At 36.9% G+C, this 18,663-nt stretch overlaps 1 protein-coding gene across 1 annotated transcript in view; it reads right to left on the minus strand.

Annotated features, from left to right (window-relative positions):
- The window catches only part of VTA1 (vesicle trafficking 1), a 40,477-nt gene extending 22,035 nt beyond the window's left edge, over positions 1 to 18,442 (minus strand). The window contains exons 1-4 of the mRNA XM_035321131.1: positions 18,262 to 18,442; positions 5,067 to 5,161; positions 1,737 to 1,864; positions 1,001 to 1,076 (exon numbers count right to left, since the gene is read on the minus strand). Coding sequence (XP_035177022.1) covers positions 1,001 to 1,076; positions 1,737 to 1,864; positions 5,067 to 5,161; positions 18,262 to 18,373 — 411 coding nt within the window. The 5' untranslated portion in view covers positions 18,374 to 18,442. The remainder of the gene's footprint in view (positions 1 to 1,000; positions 1,077 to 1,736; positions 1,865 to 5,066; positions 5,162 to 18,261) is intronic.
- Positions 18,443 to 18,663: the final 221 nt, after the last annotated feature.

Raw genomic sequence — 18,663 nt, forward strand, 5'->3', positions numbered from 1 at the left:
TTCCTTTAACAGCCTTTGAAACTTGTCTTCACCAGCCAGTATCCTTTTTCTATATATTTTTTTCTTTGTCAGAAGTTAACTACACCATTACATTTCCAAAGTGAGTTCATCATTCAATTAAAACTGAAGTGTTCTTTGCTAAATTATTTCTCATAACAAAAAATACATTATTAAAAGTAGACTATCTGCTCCACCATACTGGGGAGTAACTCTCCTGTGTGTCATGAATAACAGATAGCCGACTATACACCTAATTTAAAAGTTTTCTTTAAAACAGACCAAAAGATTATTTTGGTATTCCTTAATAAAATCATGATTTTGTTCAGCCACTTCTGGAAAACTTGTTTGATTGCAAATAATCTGCCACAAAGAATGCTACATGTCTGTGCTAGCTACTTTGGTAGAGAATTTTTAAAAATAAAATATTCATTTCCAAATGGTCATAAAGCAAGCCATTTTTTTTTAAAGTAAATTCATATCCTTTCCACTTAATATATCACCTTTTAAAAGTAAGATTTGTTGTGACAACAAAGATATCCATTTTAACACAAAGTGTATATCATTCCAACCCAACTGTTAGCACTAAAGTTCTTAATTGCAGGGTGAAAAATAGGAAGATGGAAAACGCCAAGAGCCTTGCATCATTTTTCCCTATAATCATTCTCATTTGCTTGATATAACACTGCTGTCAGTAAAATTCAGACTTTGAAATTCTAACTGAATACTTTTTAAGTCTTGCTTATTTGCTACGTCATCTTATAACAGATATCTACTATTTCACATTATTTCTAATATTCTATTGCTAATGTTTATCTAATATTTTACATACAATTTGAAATGGCTATCACAATTCCTTACAACTTAGGTTCTCATTGTGTAGTGAAATACATGTCACTATGTTCGTTGAAACTCATAACCATAAATTATATATAAAAAAAATGCAGAACTGCAGAACTTGCAACTGTGCTATGAAAAGCAATCATACATCCTTACCACTTACCTCTTCAGAGAGCTCCCCAAATACTGTCAGAACATCTATCAGGAGGCTTGCAGTATAAAAGGACTTTATCATGTTTCTATAAAAAAAAAAAAAAAAAAAAAAAAAGGAAACAGTGCTAACTTGGCATTGTCATCCTCCTAGGATCATGTTTTAACAGTTTAGATTACACTGGCTTGTATCAAACAAATCTTCCCTGATTTCTTCTTTTAAACTGATGCTACAGAACTTCACAGTGTTAAAATTTAGGAACATATTGACTAATATCATGACCACTATGCAGAAAGTCTTCAATATTTTTTCAAGCAGGACATGTGTTCTACACTTCGTTTCTAGTTTGCAATGTTCAATACAGGACACTGGACATCCTGTACTATCTTCAAAAGGGCCCAGCAAAATCATCAGCATACTGTAGTAATCACTGTAAATCAAACAACGTCATGCATCATCACAACAATTTTGATATCGCTGGACAGTAAAAAAATATAATATGCATGACGTCAAGTTCAATATTAGTCTGAGAAGACCAATTAGAAGGCTTGACAATATGTGAGCAACTACTTAAAGAATACAAGATGGAATATACCAGTGAAGTTAAGTGACAGAAATGGTAACAAATGGAGTTTTCTGGAAGATGAATGCACAACTCCTGCTTATAGTTAAATTGAAAAGAGATTGAAAATTCAAATTTCCTGAGCAATATCTTAATTCAGACAACAACGCAAAGATTTTCACCTACTTATGAAACTGCCCAGCTCTGTCTTCATTGTCTGCATACAAAAACATCTTCAAAGCATAATTCTCCACATGAGCAGAACCAACAATATCCTGAGTAATTGCTTCATTATCACCAAATTGCTTTTTCATCTGAAAGAAGTTGAAAAAAAAACATTCATTACCTTATTAGACCCAAGAACTTCAATCTAATTCAAACACAAGAAGCAACTGCTGATTTAGACAAACCTGAGTACAATTTAAAAAAGAAACCATATGCACTTTGATTATTTTTTCAAATCTCCACCTTCTAACATAACAAACATCAAAAGCAGCATGCCAAAGAGAAAATATGCTCTTTTGGAGAGAGAAACATTAAGAATAAGTAGCTCTTAGTATTATCTTCTAGTAGAAAATACTTTTTAAAGAAAAATCACCTTAAACAAAAATATACAAACTATGATATTCTGAAGGAATATCTGCAGATATTTTCCCCTTTTTATCCAAAAGACAAAGCACTCTGAAGCACGCACTGCAATTCAACACAGCTCAATTGATAAAATATTGCACACATTCTTAAGGTACCATAGATCAGAGTGACTATGCATCTTCTTTCTTGTAAGATATTTCACTGCACTGCATTACATCTTTCACCAAGTTTGAGCCGCACCTTAACTGGTCTAGTGACCTATGGATTTACTGGAATTTTCAGTCTAAGCAGTGTACTGCAATTGAAAGACCTCTTTTCAAAGATGCTGGAGTACAAGAAACCTCAGGTTTCCTAATAAAAATCAGTAAAGCAAATAATCCACTAACAGTTACAACAGGTGGACTTACAGCTTCTGAATAGGGTTACTGTTTGCACATAAGGAAATCTCAGGTTACCCTTACAGAACAAAAACAGCAACACTGCATGATACTAACCTGCAGCCTTTATTTTGCCAAAAGATTTAAAACCAGCATCAGAATGGCTGTTATTTTTCACTTTGAGTGCGTGAGGAAAGTTTAATCATGCAAGCTACATTTCCATAATATTGTTTACATTGCTGCCAACTTTTTAATGCACAGAATATATATATATTTAAATTGATTTCAGTAGTGAAAAATAAACTTTCTAAAAAGTACTTCAAATCTGAAGACTTGTCAAACTCCAACACATTTTTCAAAAAGTCTTTATTTTACAAATTGCAACACACATGAAAAACAAAGTTATACTTTGTAAACTGCAAGATATACATCTGAAATGAAATATTGAAGTTCACAGAGAAAGCAAATTGCTAATGTGTATTTTACCAGCCTATATGCATACCTTACACTTGGAAAATAATTTATTGCTATACTTAATCTAGTGTTCAATAGAGATAATTTCAAATGCACAATTGGCACTCAGATACATAAGCTCCTCAAAAGTTCAAGTTAACCATGTTATTTACTTCTGAAACTATCTTTCAAACATCTGAATTTGTGATTCAGTACAGTAAGACCATTTTTCAAAACTGATTCATAATTTGTCCCTAAAATCAAGCAAAATTGGTTTAATTTTAGTAAACATTTAAATGAAATAGTTACCTATTGAAAAAATAAAACAATATAATCATATGTAAAAGTATTTCTGACTGAAACAAGCATTTTATATCTAAAAAATCACTGTATTTAATTAATTACACAGATTTGAAACAGTATGAAATTGCTTGCAAATTAACACATTTGGTAATTTCTAGATACACGTATATATTTTTGTTCTTTGCTACTAAAAAATCTGCATCCCTTGTAAGCTTCTGTCTTAACCTCCAAAATAATTTTGGCAAGGCACAGAAAGCTGTGAGAACTGTTTAGCACATGCCTGTAACACTCCTTTGTGCCCCCTGCTGGTACGGGTACACTGACAATGGCTGCTATTAAATTACTGCAGAGGTACACACCAACCTACCAATACACTCAAGCTTCCTAGCCCCCCAAATATTGTATTACACCTGCTTAGAAGCACTCTCTTCAGTCTTCCACCACCTGGCTACATAAAAGGAATTTTGACACCTTCGCATCAGTTGTCACAGAGAGAATCTTAAAGATTCTGAGAGATTAAACTGTGGGTTTTGCTGGTTTACTATTTTTTTCAAATTTGAAACAAAGGGGGTAACGGCACACTACAGACAGATTGCTTGCTGCAGTACCACAAGGGATCCAATACACCTTCAAGAATCGTTATGGAATGAAGGGGAACACTTTTCAGAGATTAAAATCTTATCTTTCTTGCTACCTGTTCCCTTTTCAGCATGAGAACCAGATCCACTGAAGATATCAAAAGCTGATGCAATAACACACCAAGTCACTGTACACAGGATTTTCCATTGCTAAAAAAATCAGTAATAAAACATAACATGAAGGTTATGAATACAAGGCAAATGGTTCATGTTTCATTTTTTCCCCTTGAAGAACTGAAGGCTGTTGCATTAGTTTCACACCAATTCTTCGGGTATTTCTATGGTTAGTTTGTGGATGGAATCATTAACACTGAACACAAAAAGAAGTGCCACTTCATTTTTCAGTGTTACTTTCTGCTTCCAAATGAGCGCTTAAACATTAAAATCCATGCACTACTTCCTCCCAGACTATTGAAAACTACTCTACAGAACAGGAACACAAACAGCTCCTGGAATTTAAACTATCTGTACATTGACTACCTTTCTTACCTTAACTCTGTTCTATTTAAGACTGTTAAATAGACTGCTCTTTAATACTACCAGGTCTGCTCAAAAGAGCAAGGCATAACTACCTCTTAACCACAACAGATAATACTATGCTTACAAAAAAATCATAATTAGAGATCCCTAATCTCTAACAGAGGATAACATCAAAAGTACCTTTATCTTTTAGAGAACATTTAAAGAAACTCCCAGGCTACAACAACTTAGGTCAAAGATTTTAAAAGCAGTAAGGACTAAGTTAATCACTCCTACAGCATTACAAATAACTCTCACAGACTTCAAGGAAAGACAAATCAATAAAAAGGTCTCCAGCATATATTTCATAATTAATTATGATTTCTCACGAGAATATATATATAAAGTATCATAATTAACATTGTCTAATCAAAATCTTATGGCAAATGCCCACTGTATGGTTATGATTATGCATGCATATGTATACACACACATAAATACACACGCAGCTTTTATCTCCTTCCAACCCTTCTGCTGATTTATGACATACCACTTAAATTCTTACATTAAGCCTGCATACAGAACAGTTGCTTCAAAGAATGATGACAGAGAAAAGACAGTATTTGCAGAAGCTTAAATAGAAATTAAAATAACATCATGAATAATTTTAAAGGTCAGCAATAAATTATACTTACAGCTTCCAACTGATCCATAAGCTTAGATAAAAATTTACGGCATTCTGGGGTTTTACTATCAATCTTCATGCCTGTTTGCATTGCATACAAACGACCTTAAAGGAAACAAAATATGGGAAAAAAAACAAAGATTAAGTATCTAAGGCAAAACCCATAACCAGACAAAGCAATTCACCTCCCAATATATCTGAAAGACAAGCTCATCAGTGAAACAATGCAATACTATAGTGTTACTGAGCACTGACAGGTAATTTGAGATCTATTCAATCTTGCATAAATACTAGGAAATATTTTTTCTAAGATTTATGCTTTATTTTTCACGAGTCTCTCTGCTCATTTCAAATTGATGGTTGTATCACTGTAAGTGCTTTTCTAAATAATCACTACTCTCCAATGCAACTCTCTAATACGAGCTTCGTGATTTTTTCCCTAAGTATCCACAAATAATTTTCAAACAACTCTTATATAAAGTACATAGTGTATGGATATACCTAAAAAAAAAAAAAAATGAAGTTTCCTGTAGCAGGAACTAGTCATCTCTAAAACCATTACTTTAACAAACAGAATTAACAATCTATTGTACCCACATAAATGCATACACATCATCAAAAGGCAAACAAGACTCAAACCTCATTTTCAAATCAGACACAACAGACTTTTAATAAACTTTCTCTGCAAGTAAAGTTTACAGTTCTTTTGTGTGATCTTGAAAAGCTTATGATAACTACCCTGTGGTTAAAAATGATGAACAGAATTATCAAAACCTATGAATTTCATGTATGTACATGGCAAAACTTCATATGCTTTAGGAAATTGTGGACGTAACCAAACAACTTATTTACCAGAATTACTACACACAGAAGGGATAATGGACAGAAACATTCTGTAACCCAATGGAGACAATAACATTTTTCCACAAAATCACTCTATTAACTCTCATTTCTGACCATCAAAGGTGTCCTGCAGAACACCTCCAAATGCAGAGTGTAAGAACTATACATTTTTTTAAACATTTTCATGAATATTACAGCATATTCCATTGCTGATAGTCTTCTGCAAGTGAACTGCCTCACATCTTTACTTTCCCTCCTATTCCAACCATCTAGGGAGAACCTTTTCACTTCAAATTATCTCAGAAAACACACACAAAACAACTGTTTCAGCCTGTACTTAACCTGATGCTTGCTGTGGAAGAAAGCATTATATGCACAGAAGCTTATTTGCATTTTCCACCTATTAGCGGTTCATCTAATAAAACAAGATCTCTCCATAAAACTTACCTACGTTTTTCCGGTAAGCATTACAATTTAACTATTTAACTAGTTTATCTATGTTTTAACAATACTATTTCCTGTTTCATATACAACTGATTATTCAAACCAGACAGAGCATATATATACATATATACACCTTATTTAGGACTGCAAAACTGACACAGTTTTGAATGTTAAAGACTTTGGGCTGCCCAACCATTTAAAGACCAAAACAAAAACACACACTGAAGAACCGGTGTCTTCTAATGTCTCCCTGCTCTTGCGTAAGTAACTGATAGAACAACCTAGCAACTTTCTATTTAAGTTTTCAATGAAGGATGAGAGTGAAGAATGAGATGAGGATGGGGTGTTGCCCTTTATGTCAGTGAGCAGCTGGAGCGCATAGAGCTCTGCCTGGGGATGGATGAGTATTTAAGGGTCACCTCCTCGAAGCTCAGGAGCAACGCATCCCAACAAACAGGAAGTCAGGCAAAAATGCCAGGAGGCCTGCATAGATGAACAAATAGCTCCAGGACAAAACTCAGACACAGAAAGGAAACCTACAGAGGATGAAAGCAAGGACAAGTAGCCTGGGAGGAACACAGACACATTGTCCGAGCCGCCAGGGATCACATTAGGAAAGCTAAAGCCCTGACAGAATTAAAATCTGGCCAGGGATGTCAAGGGCAACAAAAAAAGCTTCTGTAAGAACATCAGTGATAAAAGGAAGACTAGGGAAAATGTTGGCCCTCTTCAGAAGGAAACAGGAGACCTGGTTACCTGGGATATGCAGGAGTCTGAGGTACTCAATGACTTTTTTGCCTCAGTCTTCACCAGTAAGTGTGCTAGCTAGCCAAGGCACAGAACGCAAAGGCAGGGACTAGGAGAATGAAGAACCACCCACTACAGGAAAGGATCAGGTTCGAGACCTGAAGAACCTGAAGGTGCAGAAGTCCAATGGACCTGATGAAATACATCCAAAGGTCCTGATGGAACTGGCGTATGAGGTTGCTAAGCCACTGTCCATCATATTTGAGGCACTGTGGTAGTCCGGTGAAGTTTCCACTGACTGGAAGAGCAGAAACATAACCCCCATTTTTCAAAAACAGAAAAAAAAGGAAGACCTGGGGAACTACAGGCCAGTTAGTCTCACCTCTGTGCCCTGCAAGACCATGGAGCAGATCCTCGTGGAAACTATGCTAAGGCACATGGCAAATAAGGGGGTGACTGGTGACAGCCAGCATGGCTTCACCAAGGGCAGATTGTGCCTGACACAGTTGGCGGCCTTCTATGATGGGGTTTCAGCATTTGTGGACAAGGAAAGAGAAACTGATGAGAAACTACCCGCACTTGTGCAAAGCATTTGACACTGCCCCACCTAACATTCTTGTCTAAATTAGAGAGATGTTGATTTGATTGATGTATAAGCCAGTGGATAAGGAATTGGCTGGATGGTTGCACTCAAAGAGCTGCAGTCAGTGGCTCAATGTCCAGGTGGAGACCAGTGACGAGTGGTATTCCTCAGGGGTCACTAATGTGACCGCTGCTGTTTATTATCTTCGTTGGCAACATGGACAGTGGGATTCAGTGCACCCTCAGCAGGTTTGCCAATGACACTAAGCTGTGTAGTAAAGTCAACACACTGGAGGGAAGGGATGCTATCCACAGGGAGCTGGGTAGGCTGGAGAGGTGAGCCTGCGTGAACCCCATGAAGTTCAACAAGGTCAAGTGCAAGGTCCTGCATCTGGACTGGGGCAATCCCAAGCACAAATACAGGCTGGGAGGAGAATGGATTGAGAGCAGCCCTGAGGAGAAGGACTTGAGGGTGAAATCCAAACTGTTTGGATTGAAACAGTTTGGATGGACTTGAAATCCAAACAGAAAGATAAAGAGATCTGTATTTCAGGAACTGAAATTAATTTGAGATTACTGAAGATTAAAGTGTTGTAATCTTAGGTTGGTACTCAGTCTTTAACTAAACTGATCTTTAAGTACTTATTTGATTGCAAGCTTCCCTGAACACATTTCATGATGTAAAATCATAGAATTTAATACATGCTCTACTTATATGAACGCAGACGTTCTACAGATTATTTATGTCACCTGAGCTAAGGTTAAATGTGCTCCACCTGTCACAGCAATGACATTTGTGTATCGCACAACCAAATACATAATGAGATTTACCACATCTAGCCATCAAACCCTCTCACATTTACCAGCATCAATATACATCACAAGGGAGAACTCTTGCATCTTATTAGCTGGCAAAAGGTCAAAGCACACTTAAGTTAACTTAGCAAATTAAAAGAGTTTGTGGCAATCTTTAAGAACTTTCAAAGTTCAGAATTTTTACATGTTTACTTCTTCACACACAGTAATAAATTCAAAAGGAATACTGCATATCAAGAGACACATCTGCCCAGAGACACACATCTGATGACACAATCATTGAGGTATGGGCAAAAGCTTTTCCTTCTTTCTCAAGTAAGTGGTGACCAAGATTATGACGTTTATGTAAACTACTGTTGACGCTTCCCATTCTTGGAGTGTTCAAGGCCAAGATGGATGGAGCTTTCAGCAACCTGATCTAGTGGAAGGTGTCCCTGCCCATGGCAGGAGGGTTGGAATTTAATGTCCCTTCCAACCCAAACCTCCATCGTGTAATTGTATGAAAATGCTGCTAAGTACACTTTGGTACACCTACTGCTTTACTCAGTGGTGCTCTAGCCAAAACTCTGCAGGTTGAAAAACTATTATCAATCTTTCAACTTATTATGCAGAAAGAAAATGAAATAGTTGAAAAACTGAAAGAATACAGAATTTCTGACAAAAGCTGAACAGGATGCAGAGAAAATAATATTGTATTTGCCCCTATATACAGTACTGAAATAAAAATAATATTCTTTTAATATTTTGAATTTTTGCTTTTCATATTATGTATAAAGAGCAATAGGCAAGTAAATATGAAGACACTGATCACTAAAGTTGTACTTATTGCAGATTGACCTAAATGAGTAATATCTTGCCTTATTATAGATAATGACAAAGTGCTCAGTTGTTCTACTTTTTACATTTCCTACAAGTCTACACTGTTTTCAAAACTACTACTTTTGCCAATTAGAGTGTCAGAAGTCTTAAGTACCTTTCACTTTTACATATAGTTTATCACACAAATATTACTTTTGGTAAGCATACACAACAGTAACTAAAGGTACGTTTTGATCTAGTGAAGGAAATCCAATTAGTGTCCTCATCCTATCTAACTTGCAGCAAATAGGCAAACTCACTTCATTACTGAGTTTTCAGCAGCAGTAAACAAAACATAACATTTTCCTGTGTTAGTATCCTCAGTGAAATTTTAAACTAGTAATTAATGTTCAAAGAACTGTTCTCCATGTTTATGTTGACAAGTAATCTCAGTAGAAAAGAGCTCCTGAGCAAGAAGCCAACTATTTATCACCTCGAAAATCTCTGTTTTCTGTGAAGGCCAAATGTAACACGAGTTAAGACTTTTTTCTCTGTTTCTGAAAGAAAACACAGAAATTATTTACATTCCTTTAAATACAGCTATCTTGGTTTCTATAATGCTGTAAAAGCAATAGAGTGCATGATTACTGTGCTTGCTAAGTCACACAAATTTTCACATTTTAAAAATATAGCACATCAATTTTTAAATGACTTGAGATCTCATTTTACATCAAAATGATTTTGGAGAACTTTTATTCAAGAACCTGAGTTGTAAACATTTAAAATGTCCTTAATGACCATAAAACTAAACAACTAGACTTACATTACCATTTGCTCGGTAATATTTGACATTTGATTTCTTCTGTGAGAAGCCAAGCTGCTAAAAATGTTGATATAAAAAGACAATGAAAACTATACATTGTAGCTGGAAAAATTTCCAAGACTTTAAAGCCTAAACAAACCATTTGGAGAACACAGCCACTCTTGGAAATAACTGACATATAATTGTCATCTCTATTCAATACTGCGATGAAGATCTGGAATACCCGGAAACACATAAATTAATGCAATTACTTGGTCTTTTAAATCTATATTTACAATCTACATTTTTTGTCTCCTTTACCCAAACCAAGCAGAAGGAAAGTTTTTTAACGTGGCTAACAATCAGGGTATATGCAGAAAGCAAAGCACAAAAGAGGTAAAGACTACATCGTGCTTATGTCTAAATATTATTAATATTTTAAGTAGGGCTAAAGTCACTTGTAATCTTCTACGCACAAAGACAGGACTGTTTAGCCAATTATTAACTAAAAGAGGGTTTGCTCTCAGTTTGCAGACAGGACATTTATCTTCAAATTCATAAAGACTTGGCAAGCAATCATTCTCAGAAAAATGTTTTGCCAAGACAACGACAAAATTTATGTCTTGATTTGTTGCCCTTAATCTTTGTTCAGTAAATACTAAGTGTGGGTGTGCTGGAAGGAATTATACAGTGAGCTTTACAGAAACTTCTCTGCTTTTATTTATGTCACGTAATACCACGTTATTTTTCCTTTGCTAATACACAGCACAATTTCAGAGTATTTCGTCTTCAGTATGTGCCAGGCATTCATTCCTAATACACAGTAAGTTATTCCAGATTTATGTTTGGATTACAACTGAAACTCCCCCTGCTCCCATTTTAAACCAACTCTGTGCCAAGTAAAAATACTGGAGAACCAAAGTTCTAGCCAGCAAGTATGCACAATACACTGATTCTGTCTTCTCAATTCTGTCCTACTTATCTATCTTGATTTTTCCTAGTCTACCAGGATCAAAAGATTACAGTTCTTTTCCCCTAACACATATTTAATTCTCTTCCAGTACAGAAAAATAAATTAATAAGAACTGGAATACTTTTAATACTTTTCATTCACATATTCCGCAATTAACATTAAATGGTAACAAAAACATTTCCATAACCTTTAGTCATATTTTGATTCTGATTAAGAAATGAAAGCTTTTTCATTTTGTAATTTATTACTCACTGATATTCTACACCTTCCTCTTCCCACTGTCAATCAATCCACTGACAGTTTGTTAACTGCTTGGAACAGGAAAACAATAGCTGGAATACAAATGTGGGGAGCAGGGGACACAAAAACATGAAAATTAGATTGTACTAAAACTACTGTCAAAGTTTTTTCCTAAAGAATACATCTGCACAGAAAATGAATTATTCTTGCTTTCATGAACATCAATATATCATACCAATCATGTAATTTTTGCATGCGTATCATGAATATATGCTATTTCCACATGGCCAACTCAGAGGTATCTGAATTAAGAGACTTTAAAATAGATTTAATGGCACCAACAAACAAACTTTGGAGGGTCCTATACCTCCTCCTCATTATATGATGCTGAAGGAAATTGGCACAAAACAAGAAAAGTATTTGGCTAGTAGCATCTGCTCAAAACCTGAAATTTTCCAGAGAATACAAATTATTTATAAATACTTTCAAGTAAAATTAGTTTAAGGAGAAATGCAAGGGAAAAAAAATAAAAATCTTTCTTTCTGAGGAGAAAGGTGTGTGCTGGGGGGAAGACCACACAAATTTCACAAAGAAACCCAAAACAATAAAAGACTTCATACCCTCTTCACTTCAGATTCTTTTATAATATTCTAAATCCTATAGAACATAATTTCAAGGTTATGTTACATGCGAGACAAACCTTGTCAAGTCAAAACAATCTCAAGTAAAATATTTCTTTCTACTGAAAGTTGTAGTGAGTTACATTAAAATTCACAATTATTCGAAGAACAGCAACTTGTAAACAAGGTAAATAATGAAAAACTGCAATTCCAAACAAGGGTAGTAATTATTAAGGTCAGATGAGACAACCCAAGTAAGCTGATAATATCTATTATTTATCCTAAGATGTGACTCAGTATTTTATACTGCCATTTTTCACCACAGTTTAGAGACCACCTTTGCTCTCAAGAATTTGAGTAAGAAATCTATATAGGTAATCACCACATTTTTAAACTTTTGCACAATATTTAAACAAGCAGTATTTTTAAAGCCTATCTCTATATTCTAATACAGATAACAAAACATTTATAATTAAAATAGAAGAACTACCTTAACTGTAGGATGTAGTAATTGAGCTCTCAAGAAGGCAAAAGAAGGTTGATACTCTTCATTTACGGACAAGTTCATATGGATAAAACAGCTTGTAGCTATCAGAGAGCAAATTTGAAGCACTTGTGTAGAACACCTTCTAGTTCAGTTTCAAGTGGAAGAAACCCATTTTGTGGTCTCAACTACTTTGTGAGGTGAATCAAAGCACTGTAGGTGGGTACGACTATGATATGTTTCCTAACCTTAACTGTAACAGCATCCTGCATTGCATTAGGAGAAAGCCAGCAGGTTGTGAGAGATGATCCCTCTCTCCCACTCAGGTCCAGTGAGACACACCTGGAGTGCTGGGTCCAGTTCTGTGCTCCACAGTAGAGGAGACATGGGAAGGACCACAGAAATATTGAAGGACTAAGAGTATCTGTCATTCAAGAAGAGAAAAAGAGCTGGGACTGTTTGGCCTTGACACATGATAGTGCGTCAATACCTGACCTGGGAAGGGCGGCAGCAGGGAATGAAGACAAAGCCAGACCCATCTCAGTTGTTCCCAATGACAGGACAAGTGGCAACAGGTGCAGAATGAAATACTAGAAATTTCATTTAAATATAAGAAAAAATCTTCTACTGCAAGGGTGGTCAAACACTGGAACAGGTTGCTCCCAGAAGTTGTAGAGTCTCCATCCTCAGAGACATTCAAAATCTGCCTGGACACAGTCCTGACTAACCTGAACTAGTGACCTGGAGATTACACTAGATGATGTCCACAATTCTCTTCAACCTCAATGATTCTGCTATTCTGTAAATCGAAACGTTGACATTGATGCATCCCTTCTACAGAAGCAGCAGCAAATCTCAGGCAGTTCTACATTCTACTTTCAGAGGTTCAAGTTGAACAGATCCACCAAAAGAATGTGAAATATTTGGTGGAAAAATACACGTTATTATATTCACACCATACAACTGAACTTTAGGAGTCTAAAACAAATACACACACCTCAGAAATTAAGTTTTAATCTCTGAAATATACTTGTTCTATTTTATTATTTTCATTCCTGTCTCTGTCAGAGCAGTTTCTTTTAAAATATTACATCTGTAATCAGAGCACGTGCCAGAAACACTACACAGCACTTAATATCTTTACTATTTAGTTCTACATACAGCTTGTTCTGAGGTTTGTGGGTTTCATGTTATTGTTATTCCCATCAGTTCTGCCTGTTCTTCTGTTTCTACAGAAAAACAGTGCACAGTGTTCTGAGTACACTTTTCCTACTTACAAATCTCTGAAACAAATCAGAGCAAATAAACTAAGATTGAAGACAAAAAAAAAAAAAGAAAAAAAAAAGAAAGCAATGGAAAAAAATGAGAAATAGTTTATACTCATAGCACAATCAGAAAAATTCTCCAGTACACTATGAAATGGAGATCTAATTCTTAAGTATTTGACTTGATCAGTAACTTATTCTGGGTAAAGAACTGAGTAAATCTATTCTTCAGTACCTAATCTCTATTAGTAGGCTTTAAATACTTTGTAGTATTGGTAGAAAGCAAAACTGCTTTATGACACCAGCAACATAAGAATATGGTAAATGTACATGTTACAAATGCATTATATAAAATTAGTATTTAACTGATGTTAAGAACATTATTTTATGCACTTCTGTTCTAGAATGTCACAGTTAAACCAAGTATATGCAGAACGTCTCCAGTGAAATATAGCAAACATTAGTTACTTTTATTTCCATTTAATACGTCTGAATTACATGCATCTTCCTAACTAGTCATTACAAATTAGGTCAAAATACATCAACACGAGTAAGAAGTTGAATAAAATAGAAGTTCAATATTGGTTATAGGGGTTCTCTGCTTTGAGGAAAGATCATTAGACAAAATAATAGTATTTAAGTTGTAAAATTGTAAGATGTCAAAAAAAATAAGAATTGTGGAAGATTTTCTTTACATCTTTTTAAACACAGCAAGTCCACTGATTTCATGTTAATGTTTTCTGATGCTTAGCTGACTATCAAACAAAGATTTTCAGAAGCTACTAGAATCATATGATTTCATGCTGCATTTACTAGATATCCAAACACCGTGTGGGTTTTAAGATGTCACTTTGAATATGTGTTTTTCTGGCAACTCACTAGCACACTCTCAAAACATTTGAATTAAAACATCAATGAGTAACAGGTACAAAAGAATAAAATTAATAGCACTACCAACCATCTTTGAAAAGATGTACTACTGCAACACTACTGAAAGCCTGAAACAACAGCTATTAAGGAAAAATTTGCTTTAAACATTAAAACAGAAGTTTTCAGAAGACAGACCTACCTCTCAAACAATGCAATTTATCAAAAAAGTAACTTCTCAATAAATCTGCCTATGGCACAATTTAGATTTCTTCAGCTACTAAGCAGGCCAAAGATTTCTTATCAAAGCCTGCCTCCTTGTGTTTGCAATACAACATCTCGAAGTAGCCAAAGAGTCAAGCTCATTTAAGTTTTTTTAACACAAGAAAGTTATTTTATTGACCACCAATCACTTCCTTTCCTTTGCTGGGCCTATGTAGCATCCTTTAATGGTATTCTCTTATACCTAGTGAAACAACTGTCCTTTACTGAACACAAAGTAACTACAGTAACACTATAACAAAATTATATGAAATGTGGAGTAGTATGGAACAATACAGATTTTAAAGGAAGGTAGTAGAGTATAACAGGCCTGAACATTTTATTAACTATAAAGCATCTCCTAATCTGTTTAAAAGGAGAATAGTCTTGGAAGATAGTCTTGTATGAATTAAAAAATAAGCATGGTATAATTGCTTTTCTAGTCTATGTTCTAAGAAGAATAATTTTTTACAGCCAAGTAAATTTACAGTACATGCTGTCAGAAACCAAGTATATTTTTATTGTGTCAACCAACAGTTTGTTCAGCTATGACTAAAGAAAATCATTTTCATACAACATATAAGCTGATTGGATCATGTGCCAATCTGAACATGTAAAAACTGCATGAAGGCTTTGTAAGGAATTCACAGGACCACAAGAAATAAAATCTCAATTTCTGTGGATTTTCTAGCAAGCACCACAACAAATACCACTTGTCGTGCTTCGCAAGAGCATCAATGCTGTTCTGTAACATTTTATTTTTCATGTGGAAAAGTATGTGGTACTTGAAAACGCAAACCATCCCTGCTGCAGATATCTGTATTGTGTAAAACAGAAGTTAACATCCATCAAATTACATTTTCCTTAAATCAACGTAAGCCAGCAAGATCAAAAAAGTCCTGCTTTCTGCCCAAGCTACTGCTACTTATTCCTTGCCTCTGTGAGCACAGCTGTTTAAGTGGTAGCAAACTGGCCTGGCTGAAAATGCCCGTTGTTCCTGTTCACCATACAATTACATCAAGGTTTGCTTCTGAAGTATTTTTGGTGTGGGAATGTGAGACCAGAGACAAACTACAATATCTTCTTTAGGTGGCAGTACTGGTTTATACTAGCTTAAGGCTTCAGATGAACCACATCCAAAGAAAGTAAGAGAATAAAATTTAAAATGGTATATGCAAATGAAATGTGCAACTGCCGTTGAAATTCCAGACTTTAAGAACACACCTCTGGCACCAGTAGATGCTGAAGAGACACAAAATATTAACATGTGTAGTAAGTGGTTCCTTTCGACGATTTTATTGCTAAGGCACAGAATGTAATATTTTAGGCTGCAAACATATCTTACCAGAATCCATCTGTTTCTGGTATTCAAATTAGAATGTGTAACAGCTTTTACACATTCTTACACAATATATAAGTGGAATTAAATTAAAATGCACAAAAATCAAAATCCTAGCCAATACATGTCTGTATTCAAAGCAACTGTGCCTTGAAGATATTACTATTAGGATGAAAACTTTTGGCTGTGGATGAACGACTTCTGGCAATACACCAAAGCTATAAACACCTTCCTGGCATCTCTGCAATGACAGCTACTCCCATCATATTACCAAATTGCAGATATTCCCTGTCACGCAGTGGCTGTACATGCAAGCAGGCCCGTGACAGAACAGGCAGCACTGTCCCATCTCGTGACCACAGGGCCCCCCAGCTGACTGCTGCACCACACCACCAGCCTGGTCCCATGACAGGCGTGTCTGCAGGCATACATGTACACGCAAGGGCAGTGGAGGCGAGCCAATGTGTTCCAGCACACAGCAAGCTTTTCTCACACAATCCCTTTCACACAGAATGTGATTTGAAAGGTACAGAGCTTCTCTGAAGCATATTAGCATATTTCAAAGGCCCAGCAATGAGATGATCTGAGTTTGGTTTTTTTTTTCCCTTTTCAGTAAGGCATACTGCTTTCTCTTAACTCTGTGTTGCTTTCAAAACATTACCCGAAAAACATCCTGAGCATTCTTTGCACACCCAGATCTACCTTTTAAGGAAAATTTTTGTTATTTATAATGTGGAAGAAGTAGACATTTGGAACTTTAAGTTTTTTTGACAGTAGCAATATTTAATAATTAATACTATGGGACCCCATGCAATTGCTCCAAAACCGCAATGTTTACAAATAACAGTTCATAAACTTATTTTATGTTCAAAGCCAGAATTAAAATAATAGAGATCTGCCACAAAAAAATATTTCAGTTTAAAATTAAAGTAAAAATGAACTTGTGTTGTTGCCTTTGTTAATAGCCAGACATTCTGATAAAAAAGAATAAATAAAAACAAAATTACAATGCATCTTGACCTAGCTCGTGTTTCCTGTCACACAAAGAACGATTTGTCCTGTGTTCTTCCAGCAAAAAGTGGCAAATACTACTGAGAATGCCCAGGGTTCTCATATGTGGCTATCTGGCTTCTCTAGTGGTACTTTTCTACATTAGCTGTGCAATTAATTAGTTAGCTGTGGAAATCAGCTATTCATGTATAATACATCGAAATTAAATTAAGTCTTCTGATACTAAGTCGACATTTTTTCAAAGCTTTCTGAAGCCTGAACTTTGTGAGTTCATCTCTCTAAAACTAAGACTGCATTGCACATTAAGTGATCAGTTCCACCTGTATTTTTTTAATGTTTTGAAGACAAGCTATTGCCAAGTAATCCTCCCAAATGACCTCCCATCTAAAAAATAGAGAAAAAAAGCAAACAACATAAAGACACATTTCTAGTCAGTGCACTTTGTAACTCTTCATAATCTATTCATCTTAGGGATGTTCCAAGTGTGGCGGTGATCAACCGTGACACTAATTGAAGCTGACTAACAGGCTGCCATTTCTTAACCAGCAGTGGGAAGCTTTTAGAAAGGTTGACAGATCAGAACCAGGGGAGTAGATGGGTTTGTTTGAAAGACATATGTTGCTTTGTTCATTTCAAGGAAATGCAAACAAATGAAACAAACGAAGAAGAATCAAAGAATCCTGAAGAAGTGACAACACTAGCTCGCTCGAAAATAAAGCAGACATTACTAGAAAGATTAAATACTGCCAAACCCAAACTGCTTAATTAGATACAGGACAAAAAGGAGGACTTTTCAGTGGCATGACAACCCTGCAGAGCCTCCCGTATGACAGTTTCGAGCGATATCCACCGGCAGCACCCCAACACCCCACGCTCTGCTTTACACGCACACTAGCCCACTGGCAGGCCCACTACAGCTGCCTGCTCCGAGGCGTAGCCCCACAAGAGGCAGAGCAGGGGAAGGGTTCTCTCTCCCTCCGTGCGGGGGGCCGGGCCGGGGGAACGGGGGCGGCGGCGGGGCGGGCCCGGCCGGGAGGGAACAGGACAGGACGGGAAGGGAAGGGAGGGGAGGGGAGGGGAGGGGATGGGCGGCGCTGCCCCCGCCGCACTCACAATAGTACGCCACCACCGGCTCTCGCTTGTCCAGCTCCTGCGCGGTCCGCAGGTGGTGCTGGATGCTCTTGAACTGCGGCGGCAGCGGGGGGAGCGCGGCGGCAGCGGCCATCTCGCAGCAACGCCGAGCGGGCGGCTCTCGCTCCCCAAACCGGCGCCGAAGCCTTCCGCTTCCGGCCCGCTGCGGGACGCGGGGCGCTACCGGCGGCGCTGCGCCCGGGGAGAGCGGCCCCTGCCGGGCGGGAGGCCGCCCGCGGGACTCCAGAGCCGTTCAAGCGGGGCCCAGCGACGACCTCGGGCAGCTCCCAGTCCCGGGTGCCTCCGCCCTCCGTGCTCCCGGAGCAGCGCCGTGCCCACACGCTTTCCCCGTAGCTCCCTCCTCAGAGGAACCCCCGGGGCTTT

This window comes from Oxyura jamaicensis, chromosome 3, assembly GCF_011077185.1.
Source record: "Oxyura jamaicensis isolate SHBP4307 breed ruddy duck chromosome 3, BPBGC_Ojam_1.0, whole genome shotgun sequence".
In the NCBI taxonomy this organism is placed as follows: domain Eukaryota; kingdom Metazoa; phylum Chordata; class Aves; order Anseriformes; family Anatidae; genus Oxyura; species Oxyura jamaicensis.